Source organism: Hordeum vulgare, chromosome 6H (assembly GCF_904849725.1).
Source record: "Hordeum vulgare subsp. vulgare chromosome 6H, MorexV3_pseudomolecules_assembly, whole genome shotgun sequence".
In the NCBI taxonomy this organism is placed as follows: Eukaryota; Viridiplantae; Streptophyta; class Magnoliopsida; order Poales; family Poaceae; genus Hordeum; species Hordeum vulgare.
The window spans coordinates 184,872,687-184,897,740 of record NC_058523.1 but is presented as its reverse complement, the minus strand read 5'-3'; the positions used below and the strand labels follow the sequence as shown (position 1 = coordinate 184,897,740).

General features: G+C 47.0%; 1 protein-coding gene across 1 annotated transcript; it reads right to left on the bottom strand.

The window, feature by feature from the left end:
- Positions 1–16,956: 16,956 nt before the first annotated feature.
- On the bottom strand, positions 16,957–18,412 carry LOC123402651 (AT-hook motif nuclear-localized protein 24-like). Its single transcript, XM_045096581.1, has one exon. It carries the CDS (start codon positions 18,090–18,092, stop codon positions 17,163–17,165), a length of 930 nt encoding a protein of 309 aa, XP_044952516.1. The 5' UTR covers positions 18,093–18,412; the 3' UTR covers positions 16,957–17,162.
- Between the last annotated feature and the right edge of the window lie 6,642 nt (positions 18,413–25,054).

Here is a 25,054-nt window from a genome sequence, read left to right as displayed (position 1 = left end):
GTATATGGAAGTGTCAAAACAAGAGACTCTCTATCATGAAGACCATGGTGCTATTATGAAGCACAAGTGTGGAAAAAGATAGTAGCAGTGTCCCTTCTCTCTTTTTCTCCCATTTTTTTTTGTTTAGGCTCTTTGGCCTCTTTTTAAAAAATTGGGTGGGAAACTTTGGCCTCTTTTAATTTGTCCTCACATGGGACAATGCTCTAATAATGATGATCATCACACTTTTATTTACTCACAACTCAATACTTAGAACAATGATGACTCTATAGGAAATGCATCCGGCAGTGTACCAGGATGTGCAACGATCTAGCTTAGTGTATGACATTGAAACATATAGCTAGCTATCTTATGATCATGCAACGGCAATATGAAAGTGACGGCACAAGTCATGAGACGGAACAGTGGGAGTTGCATGGCAATATATCTCGTAATGGCTATGAAAATGCCATAATAGGTAGGTATGGTGGCTGTTTTGAGGAAGGTATATGGTGGGTTTGTGCACCGGCGAAAGTTGCGCGGCACTAGAGAGGCTAGCAATGGTGGCAGGTGAAAGTGCATCTATACCATGGACACACATTAGTCATGAAGAACTCATATACTTATTGCGAAAGTTTTATTAGTAATCGAAACAAAGTGCTAAACGCATACTCCTAGGGGATCCCGACCATCGCGTGATCCCGACCATCATGCAATAGATATAAACCCCCATCTTTTTACCCTTGATGGCAACAACATGATGTGTGCCTCGCTACCCCTTCTGTCACTGGGTGAGGACACCGCACGGTATGAACCCAAAACCAAGCACTTCTCCCATTGCAATAGTTATAGATCAAGTTGGCCAAACGAAACCCACAACTCGAAGAGAATTACAAGGATACGAAATCATGCATATAAGAGATTAGAGGAGACTCAAATAATATTCATAGATAATCTGATCATAAACCCACAATTCATCGTATCTCGACAAACACACCACAAAATAAGATTACATCGGATAGATCTCCATGAAGATCATGGAGAAATTTGTATTGAAGTTCCAAGAGAGAGAAGAAGCCATCTAGCTACTAGCTATGGATCCAAAGGTTTGTGGTGAACTACTCACACATCATCGGAGAGGCAATGGTGTTGATGAAGAAGCCCTCCGTGTCCGAATCCCCCCTTCGGCAGGGCACCAGAACGTGCCCCAGATGGGATCTTGTGGAGACAGAAGCTTGCAGCAGCGAAAAAGTATTTTCGTGGCTATCTCCCGTGGTTTTAGATTTTTACGGAATTTGTAGGCGGAAGAAGTAGGGAAAAGGAGCCACGGGGGGCCACAAGCCTGGTAGGCGCCCCCCAGGTCGTGGCTAGGGGGCTTGTGGTCTCCCCTGGCATCCTTTGCCTTGGTTATCAAGTTCCCTGCGTATCTTCTGTTACGGAAAAAAAATCTTTCCGAAGGTTTTATTCCGTTTGGACTCCGTTTAATATTATCCTCTGAAAAAGGGTCAAAAACACGGAAAAACAGGAAATGGCACTTGACACTGAGTTAATAGGTTAGTCCCAAAAAAGATATAAAATGCATACAAAACATCCAAAGTTGACAAGATAATAGCATGGAACCATCAAAAATTATAGATACGTTGGAGACGTATCAGGCATCCCAAGCTTAACTCCTGCTCGTCCTCGACTAGGGAAGTGATAAAGACTGAATTTTTTATGTCGAATGCTACCTAACATATTTGTCCTTTGCAACTTCTTTCATGTGACATGAATGTTCAGATCCGTAAGATTCAAAACAATAGTTTGCTATTGACATGAAAACAATAATACTTCAAGCAAACTAGCAAGGCAATCATGAACTTTTGAAATAACAAGGATAAAGAAAGTTATCCCTACAAAATCATATAGTCTGACTATGCTCCATCATCCCCACACAACAAATTTAAATCATGCACAACACCGGTATTGGCCAAGTAATTATTTTCGCACTCTTACTTTCTCAAACCTTTTTCAGCTATCATGCAATATATGAGCGTGAGTCATGGATATAGCACTATAGGTGAAATAGAGTGTGGTGGAGGTTGTGAGGCAAAAAGGAGGACATTTTCACATTGACTCGACGTATCAAAGGGCTATGGAGATGCCCATCAATACATATCAATGTGAATGAGTAGGGATTTCCATGCAACGGATGCACTTAGAGCTATAAGTGTGTGAAAGCTCCAAAGGAGAACTAGTGGGTGTGCACCCAACTTGCTTGCTCATGAAGACCTAGGGCAATTTTGAGGAAGCCCATCATTGGAATATACAAGCCAAGTTATACAATGAAGATTCCCACTAGTATATGGAAGTGTCAAAACAAGAGACTCTCTATCATGAAGACCATGGTGCTATTATGAAGCACAAGTGTGGAAAAAGATAGTAGCATTGTCCCTTCTCTCTTTTTCTCTCATTTTTTTGTTTGGGCTCTTTGGCCTCTTTTCAAAAAATTGGGTGGGAAACTTTGGCCTCTTTTCATTTTTCCTCACATGGGACAATGCTCTAATAATGATGATCATCACACTTTTATTTACTCACAACTCAATACTTAGAACAATGATGACTCTATAGGAAATGCATCCGGCAGTGTACCAGGATGTGCAATGATCTAGCTTAGCATATGACATTGAAACATCTAGCTAGCTATCTTATGATCATGCAACGGCAATATGAAAGTGACGGCACAAGTCATTAGACGGAACGGTGGGAGTTGCATGGCAATATATCTCGGAATGGCTATGAAAATGCCATAGTAGGTACGTATGGTGGCTGTTTTGAGGAAGGCAAATGGTGGGTTTGTGTACCGGCGAAAGTTGCGCGGCACTAGAGAGGCTAGAAATTGTGGAAGGTGAAAGTGCATCTATACCATGGACTCACATTAGTCATGAAGAACTCACATACTTGTTGCGAAAGTTTTTATTAGTAATCGAAACAAAGTGCTAAACGCATACTCCTAGGGGAAGGGTTGGTAGGTGTTAACCATCGCGCGATCCCGACCCCAACACAAAGGATGACAATCAATAGATCAATTATGCTCCGACTTCCTAACATAGCGGTTCACCGTACGTGCATGCTACGGGAATCACTAACTTCAACACAAGTATTTCTAGATTCACAACACCCTACTAACATAGCTCTTAATATTACCAAATCCACGTCTCAAAACTATTGAGAGGAATCAAGATTTCTCTTTCTACTCAATGCACATGAAGATGGAGATTTTTGTATCCTCTATGGGACCTATCACCTTTGGGACTGATTTCATAGCATAAGCCAACTACCAAGTCACGCACCGTCGTACTCTAAAAGATATAAGTGAAGCACATAGAGCAAGATTATCTAGCTCAAAAGATCTAAGTGAAGCACTATGAGCATTCTAGCAAAATCACGATGAGTGCATGTCGCTCTCTCTCAAAAAGGTGTGCTGCAAGGATGATTGTGACACAACAAAAAGAAAAGACTCCTAAGATACAATACGCTCCAAGCAAAAAAAATATCATGTGGTGAATAAAAATATAGCTCCAAGTAATGTTACCGATGGATTGAAGACGAAAGAGGGGATGCCTTCCCGGGGCATCCCCAAGCTTAGGCTTTTTGGTGTCCTTGAATTTGGCTTGGGATGTCTTGGGCATCCCCAAGCTTGAGCTCTTTCCACTCCTTATCTCTTTGTCCATGAGAACATCACCCAAAAATTGAAAACTTCACAACACAAAACTTAAACAGAAACTCGTGATAACATTAGCACAAGAAAACAAACTACCACCTCTTTTGGTATTGTAGAAAACTTGAATTCTATCTATATTGGTGTTGGGATACTGTATTCTCACTTTTCCATGGCTAGTACCCCCCCCCCCCCCCGATACTAACCATAGTTTCATCAAAACAAGCAACCAACTCAACAAAAACAGAATCTGTCAAAAACAGACCAATTTGTAGAAATCTGTATACTTCGTATACTTCTAGTACCTCAATAATTCTGAAAAATTACGACTGTCTGGGCAAAAGGCATATCAACCAGCAGCAAAAAGAATCAACTCAAAACTCTTTCTGAATAAAAATGAAAAATCATCTCGTGAGCAAAAAGTTTCTGTCTTTTTCCAGCAGGATCAAACAACCATCACCAAGACTAGTCATAAAGGTTTTGCTTGGCTCAAACACAAAAAGAAACACACAAAAAACACAATCACAACAGAATTATGATAGTGTGGACGCAACAAAACAGAAAGAAAAAGATAAATTCATTGTGTTGCCTCCCAACAAGCGCTATCGTTTAACGCCCTTAGCTAGGCATTGATAAATCAATGATGCTCACACAAAAGACAATATTGATGCACAACGAGAGCATCATAAAGCATGTGAAAATCACATATAAGTCTAACATACTTCCTATGCATAGGCATTTTATAGGAGAACAAATTGGCAAGACAACCAATAGTTACCAAATGCAAGGAAGAAGAAAGATACAATAGCAATCTCAACATAACGAGAGGTAATTTGGTAACATGAAAGTTTCTACCACAATATTTTCCTCTCTCATAGCAATTACATGTGGGATCATAATCAAATTCAACAATGTAACTATCACAAAGGATATTCTTTTCATGATCCACATGCATGCAAAGTTGATGCTCTTCAAAAATAGTGGGATTATCATCTCCAAACCCACTTTCAATCTTATTGCAAACATCATATTCATCATGAGGCTTAAAAAAATTCAAGATCATAAGAAAAATCATCACCCCAATCATGATCATTGCAACAAGTAGGGGACACGGCAAAACTAGCATCCCCAAGCTTAGGGTTTTGCATATTTTTAGCATGATTGACACTAATAGGATTTATAGTGAAAGCATTGCAATCATGTTTTTCATTCAAGGAGCCCTCGTGAAGCACTTCATAAATTTCTTCATCATGATTTTCATATTCACGCATCTCAAGCAAAACTCCTTAAAGATAGTCAAGTGCACTCAACTCACTAGCAATTGGATCAACATAATTGGATCTCTTAAAGAGATTAGCAAGTGGGTGAGGATCCATATCACTAGATTCTTAGAAAGTGAAGATGCAAGCATTTTGAGGGCTCATGGTAACACAAGCAACCAAAGCAACAAAAACGCGAACGGAAAAGGCAAACGAAAAAGGCAAACGGAACAGGCAAATTGTGAAGTGGGGGAGAGGAAAACGAGAGGCAACTGGCAAACAAACTAAATGCAAGAGATGAGTTTGCGACACCTACTTGGATGAGTTCTTTACTTGATCCTCCCCGGCAACGGCACCAGAAATTCTTCTGCTACGGCAACAAAAGTCCTTCCCTAGCAACGCCAGGAATTCTTCTTGTTACTTCTCTTGTTTGCGTTGGTTTTTCCCTTGAAGAGGAAAGGGTGATGCAACACAGGAGCAGTAAGTATTTCCCTCAGTTTGAGAACCAAGGTATCAATCCAGTAGGAGAATCTCGTCAAGTCCAGAGTACCTGCGCAAACACAAAAGAGCTTGCACCCAACGCTATAAAGGGGTTGTCAATCCCTTCAAGATTGATTGCAAAGTGAGATCTGAAGGAGGAAAGTGCAACGAAGTAAAAGTGTAAGGCTGAAAATATGGTGTGGAGTAGACCCAGGGGCCATAGTGTTCACTAGAGGCTTCTCTCAAAATAGAAAATATCACGGTGGGTAAACAAATTACTGTCGAGCAATTGATAGAACCGCGCAAAGTCATGACGATATCTAAGGCAATGATCATACATATAGGCATCACGTCTGAGACAAGTAGACCAATACTTTTTGCATCTACTACTATTACTCCACACATCAACCGCTATCCAGCATGCATCTAGTGTATTGAGTTCATGACTAATAGAGTAACGCCTTAAGCAAGATGACATGATGTAGAGGGATAAACTCAAACCAATGATGAAAACCCCATCTTTTAACCCTTGATGGCAACAACACGATGCGTGCCTCGCTACCCCTTCTGTGATTGGGTGAGGTCACCGCACGGTATGAACCCAAAACCAAGCACTTCTCCCATTGCAAGAATCATAGATCTAGTTGGCCAAACAAAACCTACAACTACAAGGATATGAAATCATGCATAAGAGAGATCAGAAGAAACTCAAATAAGATTCATAGATAATCTGACCATAACTCCAGATTTCATCGCATCTCGACAAACACACTGCAAAAGAAGATTACATCGGATAGATCTCCATGAAGATCATGGAGAACTTTGTATTGAAGATCCAAGAGAGAGAAGAAGCCATCTAGTTACTAGCTATGGACCCGTAGGTCTATGGTGAACTACTCACGCATCATCCGAGAGGTCATGGTGTTGATGAATAAGCCCTCCGTATCCGAATCCCCCTTCCGGCAGGGCACAAGAACGTGCCCCAGATGGGATCTTGCGGAGACAGAAGCTTGCGGCGGCGGAAAAGTACTTTCGATGATCTCCTGATTTTTTATGGGATTTTAGGGAATATATAGGCGCAAAACCTAGGGCAAAGGAGCCTCAAGGATCCCACAAGCCAGGGGGCCACGGGCCCCCTGGCCGTGCCATGAGGGCTTGTGGGGTCCCTGGTGCCCCCCTGCCCTGATTCTCCGGCTCTCTGATCTTTTTCTGTTCCGGAAAAAATCTTTTTGGCAGTTTCATTCAATTTGGACTCCGTTCAAAATCCTCCTCTGAAAGGGGTCAAAAACATGGAAAAAACAGGAACTGGCTCTTGGCACTGAGTTAATAAGTTAGTCCCAAAAAATGTATAAAAGGCATGCAAAACATCCAAAGTTTGACAAGATAATAGCATGAAACCATCAAAAATTATAGATACGTTGGAGACGTATCAGTCACCTTTTTGGTTCTACCGAGTTGTGTATATCGGTTCCAGCGAGATTCAAAGTTGCTATCTTTTGAGAAAGTCGGTACCACCAATTTTGTAATTTATGTGTCATCGAGTTGGTCAGTTATGGTGTAACGGTTGGATTTTGGGGTTTCCTATATATACCCCTCCACCTACCTCTCATTCGCAGAGGAAGTACTCAGAACACACTTACACTTGCCAGATCCATTTTTTTTAGACAGAGCCAACTACTCATATGTTGATATCAAGAGATTCCATTCCTACCATTTGAACCTTGATTTATAGCCTCCCCAAGTTGCTTTCCACAAGATCAATCTCTCCTACCCCTACCAAATGTAAGAGATAGTGATTGAGTGTTGAGGAGACTATCTTTAGAAGCACAAGAGCAAGGAGTTGATTGTTCTACCACATCTATTACCTTTTTTAGGGTGGTGCCTCCTAGATTGGTTAGGTGTCACTTGGGAGCCTCCTACCTCGTGTTGTGGAGTTGAACCAAGATGTTTGTATGGGCAAGGAGATCGCCTACTTTGTGAAGAACTACCGTGAGTGAGGCTAGTCATGTGTGGGCGGAATCCATGGTGGAATAGACAAGGCCACTTCTTTGTGTTCCCCTTGTGGATGGAGCCCTATGTGGACTCTCGCACCATTATCCTCTGCGGGTTGAAGTCTCCACTAACATGGATGTACGATAGTGCCACCTATCGGAACCACGCCAAAAATCGTTGTGCCAACCTTTGCGTTTGATCTCCCTACCTTACCCACTATTTACACTTGCATGTTTTACTTTCCGCTGCAATACTCTTAGATATGCATGTGTAGGGTGTACTTGACTAGTCATAGTTGCTAAAACTGGCCCACACTAAAAATTGGGAAAAGGCTAAGTTTTTATCTTGTCAAGTAGTCAAATCACTCCCCCTCTAGATATACTTCGGATCCTACAAAGTTGCACCAAATAATAGGTGGCATTCTTAGGAGAACATAGAAATTTGAATCATCAAATTTGGAGTTGATTTGAATTTCCTATGAATTATTTGCCCATCTGAAAAGAAGATAAAGAAATTACCAAATGGAAAAACCATGCACTTAGCACGAGATAGCAACTAGGCCAGCCTAGTTGCTCGTCTGAGCGGGAGAGCAGTCACGTCAAACTCGTACTCCGTGAGTACGCCTTCCACTCGCGAAGGCGGCACCCATTCATGGCGTCTCCACTTAAAAGGGAGCTAGGGCTCACTGTTAGTGGCTCTACCCGTTGGCTGGCCGACTGGCAGGACCCATTGGCGGTTTCATCTCCCTCCTCCCGCTCAAACAAAGGGGGGTCAAGGGAGGGATTTGCGACGTCCACTGGTACCACCGGCCACCGTTTAGGGCGAGCTGGCCACCCGAGCGCTCGGGGAATCTAGATGCATCCATTGAGGTGAGGCATGCCCACAGGAGAGAGGCGCAGTGGCGGTGGCTCAGATGGCCACGGAGGTGGCCATTGACGACGAAAGATACGACGCATTGGTAGAGGAGAGCAGGCATTGGTCAAAGGGGAGGCTAGTGGAGGTCGCTCGGGCCCTTTTTCATGGGTAGGAGAGGAGGAGGGGCATTGGGGAGATCCAATTTGAGCAAAGGTTGCGGCGGCAATGCCAGGCGTGGGAGGATGGGGAGGGAACGGGAGGTGTCGTGGGTCATCCAAGGGGTACATAGGAGGGAGAGGGAACAAAAGGAGTGTGGAGGAAGGCTCGGGCTAGCTTAAATGGCTGGGGCGCGGGATCACCATGGACAGCGTCCACGGTCGTGGCTTAGTCGTCTCTAGGATCACGGGAGGTGCTCCGGGCTTCTCTACACGCATCGTGGGCAGGGATAGGGGAAGGGAGAGGGAGAGCGGGGCGAGGCTTTAGCGGGACCCTCGCACGATAAGTGAGTGGTGGAGCTTGGAGGCGTTGGGCATGCATGAGCAGGGCGAGGAAGGAGAAGACCAACCACTCGGCATGTCGCGGACGCGGAGGCAGGTCCACTCGCAAGAGGGAGGGGCTCGAGGTTGTCGAGGCCTCGGGCAGGACACGCCTACAGTGCACTAGTGTGCTCCAGATTGCCCAGAAGGTCGGCATGGCCATGCCCCCACACAGTCTAGACATAGCCACCTTGTCCATTAGCTCGTGGCTGGTCTAGAGATACCGTGTGGTAGCTTAGGGTGCAAGATAGGTGTAGAAGTAAAAGGAGGGGAAGTAGAAGTGGTGTGTCATGGTGAAAATAGAGGGGTAAACTAGGGTTTTACCCCCCCCCCCCTCAATAACTGAACTAGGGCATGAGTTTATTACTTGAGGTAGAAGGCAACAATGTGGAGTTGTGGTAAAAAAATGTAAAGGGGAATAGTATAGGAGGTCAAAATAGTGATTTCTAGATTCTACTAGAAGGTGTTTAATGGAGTTTTGATCTAGTTGAGCTTGTCTTAAAGCCATGAGATTTAACTAGAATAAATTATTCTCCTTGATGCACCACTTTGTGTGTGGATGCATGATTAGCATATTTGAACATGACCATAAAGTTTGAGCACAAATGGAGACCCTTGGCAATACAAATTTGTTCAAATTTGGATCTGGACACACAAGGTTTTGGGGCATTTTGGTGAATTAAAACTATTTGTACTGGAATGGATCTTGGCAAGACCATCACATTAGGCATTTGTGACATGCTAGAATTTTCTTGGATTTATTTGACGATAGTTTTTATACAAATATTTCAAATACTTGAAATACACACAAAGGGTTTTAGAGGGTTTTGTCCAATATTTTGAACATGACCATGTGTTGAAACTCGTATATATGGAAAATATATGCCCACTAAGTTTCCCTATATTTTCTCAAATATTTTCAACACACTTAAATAATTTTTCCCTATAAAAGACCATTTCTGGCCCCAAAAATGGTATTTAAATAAAATAAAAAAAATAATATTTTAAAATAATATTTTTTTTTGTTTTTGGAAGTCTTCTAGGTAATAGGTCCCAAATAAAATCTTTGTGGCAAATCATTCACCCTATTTTGAGGACTTGTAGTACAAACCTCAATTTAGTGGTTTTTGAAATCCTAGATCAAATAAATGCTTTTTCGATAACATAATATTTTATAAAAATGGTTTTTGATCCTACACACATGACGTAATCATTGGGAAAGGATTTAGATAAAGAAGATGAGTCTAGAGAGTAGGCGGATTTTTGTGAATTAAAGCATAACCAAGCAAACAAGCAAATAGCAATCAAGTCAAGCATTAAAGCACACAAAAAGTTTTTTTATCCTAATTTTTTAGCTGTATTAACTTAGTCAAAAGAGGCAAAACACAGGGTGTGACAACTCCCTCTTCCTTCATCGCGGCGTGAGAGGTGGAGGTTGCGGCACGGGCTTGGCGATCAAGGCGATCCCGCGCCGCCCGCCCCTAGGCCTGTGCGCGAAATCTCCCCCGAGATGCAGGGACTCTGCTTCCAGTGCTTCAAAGCAGGGCACCTCCGGCGTGAGTATACTAACGACGTGGTTTGCTTCCGTTGCGGACTGCGAGGGCATAGTTCCAAGGAGTGCAAGCGGCCGAGAAGCCCGTCGTTTGAGGGTGATCTCCGGATGGTGACAGCGGCTAAGGTGGCCCGTCGTGATTCCCCTCCTCCCCCACCGCCCCCTTTTGACGCCGCTACCGCCGCTTAGGCTAGCTGGCCTGTGCTACGGGCGCCAAGTCTGGAGCCTCCGCTCGACACAGTGTCGTCGTCGAAGGATGTGTGTTACGTGCGCCGTTCTCAATCCATGGAAGAACTAGAGAGGCGCCTGCAGTTTGCCATGGTCGCTTACGTCGGTGGCGCCCGCCGCGATGACACACCGGAGTTCGTGCTCGAGGCGCTCAGCACGAAGGCTAGTGTCTCCCAGGAGTGGGTCTCAGTCATCAGCTATAGACCGGAGGATTTTCTGGTGGTGTTTGGGCGGGAGGAACATCGCAACAGAGCAGTGCCATCCCAGTGTTCGAACACAATGGCGTACGGTTGCTCTTCCGCCCATGGAACAGGCAAGCTCAAGCAGCTCACTCCATGCTTCCTTTCAAGGTGTCGCTTGAGATCGAAGGCATCCCACCCCATGCCTGGGACAGCGAGGTGGTCGAGTGTTTGCTGGGATCTTCCTGCATGGTGGACACGGTGGCGCCGGAAACTCACTCGCGCATTGTTCTGTCCTCCTTCAAGGTCTCGGCGTGGATGGCAAACCCGGAAGCCATTCCTGCCGTCCGGCGGCTCGCGGTGCCGGAGCCGGGGATGTGTTCGTCACTCGTCGAGCCCACGTTACTGCAGTACAAAGTTCTGATCCACCTGGACGAGGTTCGGGATTTCTTCAATGTCGGCGAGCCGTGGTTCCTCGGATCCTCCTCAAGCAGCGGTCAGAGTGGCATCCTAGACGCCGGTGATAGACCTGGCGGCGGCGGCGGTGTCTCGGTCACCCGTCGCTCCTGGTAGTTTGGGGTGCCGGATGACAGGAGGGCGTTTGGCAGCGGCGGCCAACGGAACGTGCAGCGGGGTGGCCCGCCGACGTTTCCGTTGTGGAAGCTTCCGCCTATGGGCCCCCACGCTGGTGTTCTCGAGAGTGGGCCCGCGCTGCCAGTTAGGGAGCGGCTGACGTCCAGAGTCTCTGCTTTCGATCGTTTGACCGGGCTCAATGCGGCTGCCAAGCCAAGTTCAAATTCGAAGCTCGCGAACTGTCCTCCCCCTAGACCGCCAATCCACCCCCCCCCCCCCAATGTTGGTTCCAGCGGCTGAGAGAATCCCTAGTGACCCCACCCCGCAGTCAGTGGAAGAGCAGGCTGGCGACACTTTGGATGGGACGTTTGTGGCTTCCGTTGTGACTACGGTTCCGTCTTGGGAGCCTGCGAAAGTGGTGGATAAAGCGGCTGGGAGTAGCCCCACCAGGCCGGTCTCTGCCCCGGTGGTTGATCCCATTGGCCCGCTTCTGCAGATTGGACAGGAATTGCATCATGCCAGCTCATTCCCTGCCCCCGCCCGGGATCAGCGGATGCGCTTGTGGCCCTCGAGAGCGTGTCGGTTGTGGGGCGGGCTGGAGGAATCCCAAAGATGATTGGTCTCGGATCGGGTGTTGATTGCCCCACACTAGCACCGGGCGACTCCGTCCTGGTCGAGGCTTCCTCGATCGGGGTGGGACCCGGAGGTGTCACTGGTGGGGCCCAGACACATGCACGCCCCACCGCTCGGTCTCCCGTGGAGATTAACTTACTTTGGCTGCATGGGAACGTTGTTTCAGCCGAGGGGACTGTCACGTGCATGGAGGGCGGGCCCACACCGTGCAGCGAGGCTGTTTTTTAGAAGGAGGAGGGGGTCGGCACTTCTAGTGTGCATGCCCTGGCATTCCCTGGCGTGGCAGTCCCTACGCCTCAAGCCGTGGTGGTTGGGGCCGACGCTGCGAGCTCGTCGGCCATGGAGGCGGCGGCTCTCGTCAAGCTCAAGCTCTTCTGCTCCAACATCGTCAAAAGATTGGCGCCACCGCTACTCCGGGAAGTCCAAGCCTCCTCTCTTCGTTGCGATGTCGAACCCTTCACGCCAAAGAGAGCGACTCGCTCCACCAAGCGCGCCGGGGAGGCGAGCTCCGGCCCGTCCAAGGCGAAGTCGGCGGAGAACGTGTTGCTCAAAGCTTTGGGCTTGGGACCGAAGGACTTGGTTCCGGATGATGATGCGGTGCAAGAACTGCGGCAGTTGTTTGATTCGCCACTCAAAGACCAACACATCAGGGTGATCGCGGCCTTGTTCGGCAAGACAGTTCCGCCTTTGCAAGAGATGGTAGCTGGCGAGTCTCCGGCGATCTCTGTCGTCTAGGAGACCCCCCCCCCCCCCCCGAGCTGGTGCTTGTGCGATTCCTTATGGATTGCAACCCTGAGGTGCTTTGCTGGAACGTGAGGGGGCTCAACAACCCAGCCAAGAGGAAGGTTGTGAAAGGAGCGGTGTCCTCGATGAGAGCGAATATTTTCTCTTTGCAGGAGACCAAACTAGATGTTCTCGATCGTTTTGTTATTATGGAATGTCTTGGCCCGTCGTTTGACGGTTTCGCGTACTTATCGGCGGTCGAAACCAGAGGAGGTATCCTCTTGGCGTGGGACTCGAGCATTCTTTCGGTGTGCTCGATTTAATATGACTCAAACTCCCTGACTGGCCTAGTTCACACCAAGACTAACTTATCATGGTGGACTATGGTGGTCTACGCCCCCAAGGGGATGATATCAAGTCTCAGTTCTTGCTCGAACTGGAGGCTAGGCGCTCGGTTTGCCCAGGGCCTTGGATGGTGCTAGGAGACTTTAACATGATCTTGAGAGCGAGCGAGAAGAACAACCCTAACATTAACAGAGGCATGATGGCGAAGTTCAGAGGTTTCGTGGATGATCATGAGCTGAAAGAGCTCTTTATGCATGGACGTATGTTCACTTGGTCCAGCGAGAGGGCCGCCCCGACCCTTACCAAGATTGATCGTGTGCTCGTGCCCGTCGACTGGGAGTTGGCTTATCCTGACGACCTCCTCCAGGTCATCTCATCGAGTGTCTCCGACCATGCCCCGTTGCACCTTTCCACCAACATGCATTTCTCCGCAAAAAAAGTGTTTCAGATTTGAGTTGTTCTGGACCAAGATTGATGGTTTCGAAGACGCGGTTCGGGAGGCCTAGGTTTGTGATGACGCCACTGTTGATCCTTTGAAGAGGCTCGACACCCTGCTCAGAAATACTGATGTGCACTTGCAGGCATGGGGTCAACGTCGCGTGGGCAACATCAAGGTCTTGATGGCGGTGGCCAACTGCATTATTTTTCCGCTTCGATCAAGTACAGGAGTTCAGGTGGCTTTCTACCCCTGAGCATTGGCTTCGCAGATAGCTCAAACTATCCCTGCTTGGCTTCGCCTCTCTATAACGTTTGATTGATAGGCAGCGATCGAGGATGAAGTGGCTGCGGGATGGGGATGCTAACACCAAGCTATTTCAAGCGGTGGCTAACGGCAGGGGTACTAAGAACTTCATCCCCTCCATTGTGCATGGCTCCGAGCTGATCACTGACCAACCTCGTAAGGAGGAGGTGTTTGCCTATGCCTATGAGGCTCTGTTGGGCATGGATCATGGCCGCACTCACACTATGGATCTTGATTTCCTAGGGCTTGATTCCTTCGATCTCTCGGAGCTAGACAGCTTTTTCAGAGAGGAGGAAGTCTCGAAGGCCATCAAGGAAATGCCTTCGGATCATGCTCCGGGACCAGACGGGTTCATCGGGGCGTTCTACCACAAAGCATGGAGTGTGATCAAAAGATACATCCTGGCAGCGATGCTCAAGCTATATGTCGGGGATAGAAGAGGATTTGGAAAGCTCAACAAGGCCCACATCGTCTTGATTCCAAAGAAAGCGGATGCCTCGCGAGTAGGTGACTACATGCCAATCAGTTTGCCACACAGTTTCTCTAAGCTCTTTACCAAGGTGCTAGCGATTCGTGCAGCATAAACCAGTCCGCTTTCATCAAAGGGCGTTGCATTCACGATAACTATCTCCTCGTCAGGCAAGTTGCCAGGAAGATCAACGAGAGAAGGGAAGCGGGCTGTTTCTGAAACTTGACATATCCAGGGCGTTCGATTCCCTGTCGTGGCCGTTCCTGTTCGAGGTGATGAGGGCCAAAGGCTTTGGTCAGAAGTGGATCTCGTGGGTGGCCACTATTCTCTCCACAGCAAGCACTAAGGTGATTGTCAACGCAGTCCCTGGCCGCACCATCTACCACGTCAAGGGACTTAGGTAGGGGGACCAGGTCTCCCCACTCCTCTTCGTCATTGCGATGGATGCCTCTCGGCTCTGTTCGCTAAGGCATCCGAGCGGAGTTTGATCTCGGAGTTCACGGGAGTCTCTACCTTCCAAAGACTCTCTTTGTATGCGGATGACGTTGTTCTGTTCATCAAGCCCTCGGTGGAAGATCTTTCCTTTGTCCGACAGGCCATGGAGATCTTTGGAGAGGCTTCTGGCCTGGGGATTAACTACCAGAAGACAGTGGCGGTGCTGATTCGTTGTGGGTTGGAAAGCTTCCCATGCAAATACCTTGGGATTCAGTTGGCCATCAAAGCACTGACTCGACCGGACTCGCAGCCTCTCCTTGATCAAGTCAGAAAGTGCATCCCGGCCTGGCAGAGGGGCCTAATTCAGCGCCTCGGGCGTTTAATCCTAGTGAACTCTGTGATCGCGGCTAGGCCCCTTCATCAGCTGATGGTTCTTAATGCTCCTCAGTGGGTCTTCAAAGATATCGAGAAGTGGATGCGCTCCTTCTTCTGGGCAGGGAAGGACAAAGTAAATGGCGGCCAATGTCTGGTAGCTTGGAGTCAGGTGTGCCGGCCCACGAGGTCCGGTGACCTGGGGATCAAGGACATGCGCCTACACGCGCTTGCGTTGAGAGTGCGCTGGGATTGGCTTAAGCGAGCCGAACCCAATCGGCCTTGGCAAGGTCTAAAACTGATGGATGATGAGGCAGCAAGTTCGGTGTTCCACAGTCTGGTGAAGATCAACGTCGGCAATGGAGCCAGGGTCTTGTTCTAGAAAAAACGGTAGATTCCCGGGTTCACCATCAAAGAAATTGCGCCTCTCATCTTCCAGCTCATCCCGACGAGAGCTAGGAACAGCAGATCAGTTCTAGAGGCCCTTACCGACAATTCTTGGACCCAGGATGTGCATGGGACCTCTCTTTCATGGCACACATACAAGTTGCACACCTTTGCCAAGCCATGGCTTCCGTCCCCAGGAGCGAAGATGCTCCAGATCAGTTCGCGTGGCCTGCGGATAAGTCGGGGATATACACTGCCAAATCGGTGTATCAGCGTCTTTGCTCAGGGATGATTGAATCACCATTTGCCTCTGTCGTTTGGAGGTGTTGGGCTCCGCTTCGCTGCAAAATCTTCGCTGGCTCATGGTGCAGTATCGCTTATGGACAAGCGATCGAAGGGCGAGGCATGGCTTGCAATAGGAGCCCTCGCCTTGTTTCTCGTGTCTACAGGATGAAGACAATGTGGATCACATCCTTGTCCAATGTGTCTACGCTAGGGAAGTGTGGCACAGATGTTTCGAGATGATCCAGATCAACATCGTCATTCCTTCGACCAGCGCCAGATTCAAAGACTGATGGCTCACTAGTAGGACGAGATTCTCAGGCAGGATCAGGAGGGGTTTTGACTCCCTCATCATGGGAGCAACATGGGCCATTTGGAAGCAGCGGAATGCCCGAGCCTTCAACAATTTCGCTAAGCAAGTGTCGCCGGAGCGCCTTGCCTTTTAGGTCTTGCAGGATATCAGAGAGTGGAAGGCGGCAGGATGGGGAGCGGGAGGTCTTGACCCTTTCGTGAGAGAGGAAACTTTGTTTTTTGGTTTTTGGTGTGGTGGTCACATCTCTGATGTTCGCATCAGATGATGTTTCTTTGTATATGATAAACCTCTGTCTTCTATAAAAATATGGTACATAATTGACGTACTCTTGAAAAAAAAACTCCCTCTCTAAACTACTCCCTCCGCAAGGAAATGTAAGAGCGTTTAGATCACTATTTCTTTACGGGGGAGTAATATATAAGATCATTTAGATAATTAAAATAGTGATATAACTGATCCTATATTAGTTTACAGAAGAAGTACAACTCATGCATTTAGCTCAGGCTCAAGTAAAAAAAAGTTCAAATGCATGAGGCCAAGAAAAAATGGACGAAATTTTCTTCGATCTTCGTTTCAAAGAAAAAACACAGCAGTGCTAACATTATCTTTGACTCTTTCTAAAAAAAAGTCTATGCACAAAGAACAACTAAGATGTTTGCTAATAAGAATCTAACAATACATTTTCATGTGGTCAGACTCTAATTTTACCATGTTTATTAGGATTCTTGATTTTTTTTCAATTCATGTGAACAAAACAACCGAGGTTGACAAGTGTTTTCGGAATCATGCAAACGAAAGGAGACCTAAAAATAATATGTGAGTGGTGGTAATGATTTCTACAGTTTTTCCATACAGATTGTTCGAGATTAAGCCCGCCTGTGCGGACGCACGGCTCGATGTTAGTACATTATTAGAACACATGTGAGAAATAAAAAGATAAATATAAGCGAAACAACTGATACATATCAGAAACAATCCTGATGCGGACATGCTATTTAACAAGATCCGAAATCGTATGCAATAATTCCCACAGAAATCCTTCGAGATGCGAATTTAAGGAAGAAAGCTACCAATTAAAACACATAATAACCTTTCTAATGTGCCGGCTGCGCGGACCAGCGGGCATGATTAGAACGGCGACGGGCGGCCGCCGGCTGTGCCTGGGTTCCATCTGTAGCCGGCTTCAGGCGGCAGCTGCACGTTGCCGAGGAGGTTGGGTGGCAGCCCTTCGAAGAGGCTTGGATCCACGTCCCCGCCGGCCATCTGAGATGCTTGCTGCCCAGCAGCCAGCAGCATCCCGTTGCTGTCTGCCTGCCCTTGCGCTGCAAGCAACTCGTCTTCCTCCAACGGCAATCGCTCGTAGACAGCGTTGGCGAAGGAGGCCGCCATTATCACCACCGGCCCCGCGGCGGTCAGCGAGCCGACAACGGTGCCGCCCACCACCTGCCCCTTCCCACCGGCAAGGTAGACGGTGAGCCCCGTGGCTTCCGGTGGCGCTGGAGGCGGTAGGAAGGAGCCAGACAGTGAGAGTATCTCGAACCGGCCGTGGAGGGCGACAACCGCGCCCTGCGAGGCAGGCTGCCGCAGCGTGACGTTGGTCACGGTGCCCGCGCCGCTCAGCACGCAGACCCCGCGTTGCCTGCGGCGAGCGAATGCCGTGATGCTCTCGGAGATGTCGCACCCGCCCGCGACCTCCATGACGTGCGTCCGGAGCGTGTTAGCGCTGTCCCGCGTAATGATGATTGGGGGCTTGGGCTTGTTCTTGGACCCGGCCGGGCGGCCCCTCGGTCGGCGCGAGCCGTTCTCGCCTCCATCCTGCAGTCCGCCACCTGAAGGGGAAATCAGAGCAAGCTCACCGCCGCTGCCGTTGCCGTTGCCGCTGTTCTCATCATCCTCGTGGCCGTGCTTGGTGCCGTGGCCGCCGAACGGAGAGCCGCCGCCCTGGTCATCCTCCGACTTGAGATGCAGCTGCTGCTGCTGGAGATGGTGATGGAAATCACGGGTGTTGAACGGTGGAGGAAGATGGTGACCGTGGATGGATGCAGTAACCGGATCCATGCTCCCGACCTAGCTAGCTAGGTTATTCTTTCTTCCTCACTTCTCTCTCGTTCCTCTTGCTTTTTTCTTTATTCCACCTCTCTATCTTATCTACAGACAAACTGCTCTCAGGGACGACGAAACCTACGAGATGGAACAGTGGCAACGAAAGCAAAGCTGGAGTAAATAAGTGGGAGAAGAGGGAGGAGAATTGGCAAATTATTAAGCAAGGAAAGCTGTGGTTGGATTGGAGTATGATATTGCGGCAAGGAAAAGATGTAAAGGAACGGCGATCTGCCCCTTCTCTTCACTATCCCCCTACTTTGTCGTTTGATGATTAAAATAAAATAATGATAGGAAGGAGCGAGGAAGAGAAGGACGCGATCACCACAGCGCGTCCGCTACTACCCCTCACCAGACAAAGAAAAGGGAAGACGAGAGGAGGGAGAGCAGCGGCATGGTCTTCACGCTCATTTCATTTGCACCCGCGTTGAATTTTGTTTTAAAAACTAAAAAGCTCAAACAATTCCAAAAATGATTTATATGGTAGATATTATGGTACGTGAAGTGCGCTTCTCATTTGAACATCTTATAGTAGCTCTCAGCTAAACTTGGAAATAGTTATTAGAAAACCGGGTCTAACGGTTCCTTTATTACTTTGGGTTTGATTGGTTTAGGTTTTATTAGGCTGAGCATTTTTTAGTTTAGTTTTGGTTTGGGTATGTGGAGAAACTAGGTCGGATATAGTTGGTTATGGGTTTTAAATAGTTTCGTTATGAACTATGGATCCAAACCGGTTTCTAGGCATTGGTTATGTGCAATAACCAACGATGACCGAGAACGAATATCTTTGATCCGCATGCATGTTGTAATGCACTATATAATTATATATTACGAGGAAATACCACATGAAAATCGGAAGTATTTGCTTGTGCTTTGGCTAAGCAATTTTGTTTTAGTACACTTGTTAGTGAGCTATTCAAATGTGGGCATTTTTTTGCCTTTTGTTGTGTGTTGACTTTATTCAAGAATTATTTTGTTCTTAAACTGTTGTAGATGCACTTATGCCTTTTCTATCTCATTCGCTTCTTAACTTGTTAATTTGTGCAATTATATGTACATTAAAACAAATCGATAGTTATGTATTGGTTTTAAAACCGCGGTTATGTGTTGGGTTTAAGTTGGTTTGGATGAAAAAATAATGGGTTTAGTTTTGGTTGGGCTGAAAATAACATCAAATGGGTATGATTTAAGTATGATTCTAAGAGATAAATGTATGGGTATGGTCAAGTATGAAACCATTCTCAGCTTTACTCTCAGCAAAAAAGACGAATTTATGGTCCGTAAAAAAATCTTTCATGTATTATTTTGACTCAATTTATATTTTTATTGAGAACTGCTCATATGTGTAAATAATTTCAAATTTGGAGCGCAACACCAAATTATCGACCATGCAAATAAAAATTGTATGTTTTTATTCTTTTTGTATTTTTTATGAGATTTTATTAACCAGGTGTAGGTGAGGATGGACTAAGAAATGAATATGAGAGAGAGAGAGAGGAGCTAGTTTGCCAGATAAAAATTATCATATATATATAATTATTAAGTATTTGCCACTCGGTGACATTGTCATCGTTCTGGCTTCCGTTTGATCTTGCTTTGAGAATCGTGTATCATCTTTTAGGCTTGCCAATCGCTTAGCATTTCATTTGTCTAACTCTACTCAGATGACTTCTTAGTACTAAGCAGTAACAATGTTAAATATTGATACTATGTATATGCAAAGATATTTTTTGATGGAATATTTTTGAAGTTCACACAGAATTTATTTTAGAAATATAAGTCTTAATCATCATCCAATTTTTTTGTACTATTACAAAAAGTTAGCAAGTAATACTATTATTTATACTCTTAGGGAATCTTTTTGGTTAAGTATTCATGACCTCACATTTTAATACCCCTAGTTTGACACATACTTTACTGAAATCGTATTAGTGTAGTCATTAGCATGCTTCATTAACTGAATCCCAATGAAGAAATGATTATAGCATAATGTTTGCATGGATCACGAGGCCTGAATTGAACGAAGATAAGATGGGAGTGGCACTACTAAACACATGGGTTGGCATAGTCATCGGGTGTTAAAACATCCACACTAATATATATATATCCGGCGTGGGAGGAAACCTAGCCGCAGGGCCGAACTTTCTCCTCGTCGGATCTCCCTCTCCTCACCGTTGTCGGCAGGCACCGCCGAGCAAAGCCCGTGCAGCGTCGACAACGGCGAGGCACTCCGACTCTCCCTCTCGCGGGCTCGGACGTTGCGGGGCGGCCGCCGTGGGGGACGCATGGTTGTCGTGGCGAGTTTGTCCCGGGGCTGCGCAGTGAGCGTGTACGGCGTGCGGGAACACGTGCGGTGCGTGAACACAAGCGTGGTGGGCTATGGCTCTCATGGCGCGGCGGCAGCTGCCAGATCGGATCTCGGAGCAGCCGCTTCGATCAGTGGCGCGGGTGCGGCCTACCCGACGGGCGGCACCGGCGGGTGGAGATGTGCGGCCTTCCATGGCTATGTGGGCGGCGTGGAGGCGGCGGGGTTGCGGTGGCTCCTTGCTAGCCGACAGGAGTTCCATGGGATGCGTCATCTCACATTCGATCTGCTCTGGTACGTGTTGGCTTTGGTATATGGCAATTGTGGTCGACGTTTACCGGTGCTGCATGGATGGATTGACGGGTGGGCATGGATCTGGGGGAAACTTCAGGTCGGCGTGGCAGCCGCACCAAAGTCGACGTCCCCTGGCGCCGATTCCCTTCTTGGAGGCTTCGGTGTGGATCTTGCTTGTCCCATATCCGTCATGAGTGAAGGCGAAAGCTTGTGTTCCTCTATTTGGGCGACGATGGCACCTTAGTGTCGTGTTCCTTCCTGAAGGCGTCGGTCGAGGACTGCTCATGGTGGTGGAGTTGCTGCTAGTTCGGAGTCGACGTGAGATGGCATGTAGGTAGAGCGGCGTGGCATCAGCTGCATCGTCGACAGTGGGTCTTAGCGGCATGGTGCAACAGAGTCTCGATGTCGGATGCGTCCGGATGGACGCGCGTAGGGTGGTGGCGTTGTCTGGTGTCGTGGTGGCGTCAACGGCAGGCCTGACATGGTCGATGCATCAGTACCTGCTTTGAAGATGGGTCGATGGAAGACGGCGGCGGTGAACTCTGAGAGAGTGTCGGACCGGTGTGTACCCGTGACCCGGCAAGCGGCTTGGTGGGGGCCTCAGCTGTAGATGTTAGGTTTTGGTGTGAGGTCTGTTTGGTATTCGGTTCGTACTTTCGGCACACCTTCATCAACTGAATAGGAGTAGCAACAATTGTTGCCTAGATAGTGGCTTCAGACTTACCAATATATTAATATGTAAGGTCTTTGTAAATAATTAATAAAATGATTGCAGAGGCCGGGGGTCATCCTCCTTTTTAAAAAAAATATACCATCTATAATAAAATTTTAAAAAAAACATATATTTAGAAACGGAGGAAGTATGTATTCATGAAAAAAAAAGTGACCTACAATTTCTACTATCCCTCCGCTCTTTTGGATGTTTGGGCTAGCTTCTTGAAGAATTCGTTGGCATCCAACACGATCGATTGTGCGTTTAGGGCATCTCCAATAAGTTATATATAGTCTTGTTAATAAAAAATGTTTATTTCATCACCAACAAGTTATCAAGAACAGGTCTTAGTAGTAAGTTGTCCTATCCAATAAGGGGTGACACAATAATTGTGTTTGCTCTCTGGTTTTCACCTTTGAGCTTGTGGAAGGGCTGTTCATTAACTTATACATACTCTGTCATTAGTCTGTCCCCTCATTTATTTTATTCTTCATCATCAGTTCCTACCTGACAATGTTTATCACGTATTGAAGATGCCCTTTAGTAGAGTCGCTGACTCTCTGTTCTGAATGATCAAAACATAGGAGCAGTGTCTTATCTAATTCCTAAACAAAAATATATCTGTCTCACTGGCATGGATTACGAAATGTGATGTAGTATATCTTATATCTTATGTTTATAAATATAAGAAGCGTTTGGCTTTTTCCAAATACACGAGGATGGTTGCAGTGGGGAGTATACTAGTACAAACTTAATGCATTTATTTTGAGACGAAGAAAGTATATGATAGTAATGTATAATACTATATTCATAATATATATTATCATATGCTGGTATCTAAAAATATATTTAATATGATACAGTATAATGATATGATTCGTAATACTTTTTTTATTTAATTTTATGTCGCTTCATTAAAATTATTTAATTGACATGCATATAATACTATCTATTATATATTCATCACCAACGGCCTCATCCAAAGTTCTATCTAGGGTGTGATTATAAAAATACAAGTGTAGTGTGTGGCCTACAATTTACATTCGGTCTTGTTTGGATCCATGGCTTAGAGTTAGAGTTGGTTAGATTGAACCAAACTAACTTCAAAACATTCAAACAGGAGGGTTAAAGTTGGTTAGATCCATCTAACCCATCCAAAAAAAACTAAGGCCCTGTTGCTTTAAAAAGTCCTAAGACTATTTTTAGTCCCAACTAAATAGTCTCTAGTCCCTACCCGTTCCTTTCCAGGGACTAAAGGTCATTACATGACATGCAAGAAGATCATGTTATCCCTAGTAATGTACTAGAAGTTATTAAATGACATGCTAAAAGTAAGGGCATTGTTGGAAAAAGTGTCAAAAAAGTCCCAAAAAGACCCTCCCATAGGGACTTTTTCATTTAGTCCCAAATACCCCTTTTAGTCCCTCCTGTTTCTTTCACATGGGACTAAAAATGACTTTTTTAGTCCCTATAGCAAAAAGTCTTAGAGAAACACCCCCTAACACATCCAAAAGGTGCTTATTTGGGTTAGAGTTAGGTGAGACCGAGAAAAAGTTACTTTTTCCTCTACCTCCACCACACCAAATCCTGAATAAAGAAGCCAAATGATTGAAAAAAAAATGCATGTATTGCCAATCTAACCCTATCATCCAAATACCTCTTTGATTAAAGTTAGTGTCGTGGGTATAAGTCTGACAGTAGATGTGTAGGGTACGAAAGGATGGGCAGAGCCTTAGCTACGGCGAGGTTGTATGAGTTCAGGCCCCTCTACGGTGGAGGTAAAAGCCCTACGTCTCAGTGCTCTTGGGAGCTTAATGCCGAGTGAAATATGGAGTACAGTAAAATGCTAACCCCTGCACCAGTGGGGAAGGGCGGCTTATATAGAGTGTGCTGCCCTTCACAACGGTCCGGTGGACAGGGGTGGAGTAGTGGCGAATAAATGCCTACGTTACAGGTAACGTATGCCTTAAATGCTAATAATGGTGTATGAAAACGTATGACCGTTGCCCTCCAGGGAGGTTACGATGTACAGAGTGGAATTCAGTCGGTACGTTTAATATGCTCTGAATGCTCGTCACCGACTAGATGATGGGGGAATCGTCACCGACTGGATGATGGGAAGTCCTTAATTCAGTCGGAACTATCTAAGGGCCTTGTCCCTTATCAAGGGTAGTCCTTGGGTAGGACCTATAGGGCAGACCTATGACCCTACCCTGGGACTATAACCCCATCATTAGTCCCCGAATGGATCGGGGTTGGAACGACGAAGTGATGCCTGGGATACGGATCCGACTAGTACGGATGTGACTTTGGCATTGTTTGCCTCGATCCATTTTATCCTCTCGACCAGTGATCCGAGTGAATATATCCGTGAAACGAAACGTCAGGGACCGAGTGCTTCCACGGAATCTTTCGACGTGACCGGTCAACTCACAGCGGCGGATTTTCCGGGATCCTCAAATTTCGGTTGCCGCGTGCTCAGCGGGGATGACGACATCGTCATCGAGTAGTTTCTGCCGCCTCGATTATCGTGCCTTTATCTTCTCCACTAATATCGCAGCAGCCGGTCGGGGGATAAGATTTCAGGGCCACCTGTTAGTGACTCAGTCGGAACCTTATTTAAACCTCCCCAGCGGGGGTTACTCGTTGCGCTCCCCTGATTACTCGCACTCGCCCCGCTCCTCGTGTAGCTCCCTGCGCGCTCCAAGCCTCCTCCTTCCTCTCCTCCCCTGCCGATCTGCTGCCTCCACCATGACAAAGGGGCAGACGAGCAAGCTCGAGTCGCAGAAGAAGAAGAAGAAGAAGAAGAAGGCCCCTGCTCAGCGGCGACAGCGGGCACTACCGGCGGGTTGGATCCAGGGGGATTTCCTCCCCTCCACGGTGACGACGGACGACCTGCTGGAGCTGGTGGAGCAAGGCATGATTGCCAACAAGTCGTGGAGGCTGCCGGCGGAGGGCGAGACGGAGCCGGCGCCGCAGGAGGGAGAGCGCGTCTTGCTGCTCAATCACGTGTACCGGGGATTCTCTCTGCATCCTCACCCCTTCTTCAAAGGTATCATGAACCACTTCGGGGCGCAGCTACATCATTTTCCTCCCAACGCGGTAGCTCATCTTGCTGCATTCGTCGTGCTTTGCGAGTGCTTTATCGGTTGTCCTCCCCATTGGGGGCTCTTTAAGTACATCTTCTCCGGTAGATCCCAAACTGTCAAAAAACTTAGCCAGTCGGACGACAAAACTCATATCCTCCAGCTCTGCGGGGTCTTAGGCTTCCGGAAGAAAAACAAAAGTAGCTACCCCCTCTTCAGTTGTCCGAGTCCGTTAGGAACTGGCAGTCGACTTGGTTCTATTGCCAGGACGTCGCTTGTCCGAATGCTGCAACTGGGCTGCCACTTTTTAGCCTAGACCGACCGGCTCCTCCCAGGCAGCTTGCACTCTCGAAGGTGGAAAAGATCCAGATCCAACCTCTAGTCGAAGCGTTGATAGATTTCGTCCGCTAGGGAGTCACCGGCATGGATTTGCTGGAGACTTTTCTGGATCGGCGCATCCAGCCGCTGCAAGCTCGACACCACGCCATGTGGCACTACGCGGGGCCTGGGGACTCCACTCGGA

Coding starts and splice junctions, on each gene's coding strand:
- LOC123402651 (XM_045096581.1), bottom strand. CDS start 18,092: ATGGATCCGGTTACTGCATCCATCCACGGTCACCATCTTCCTCCACCG.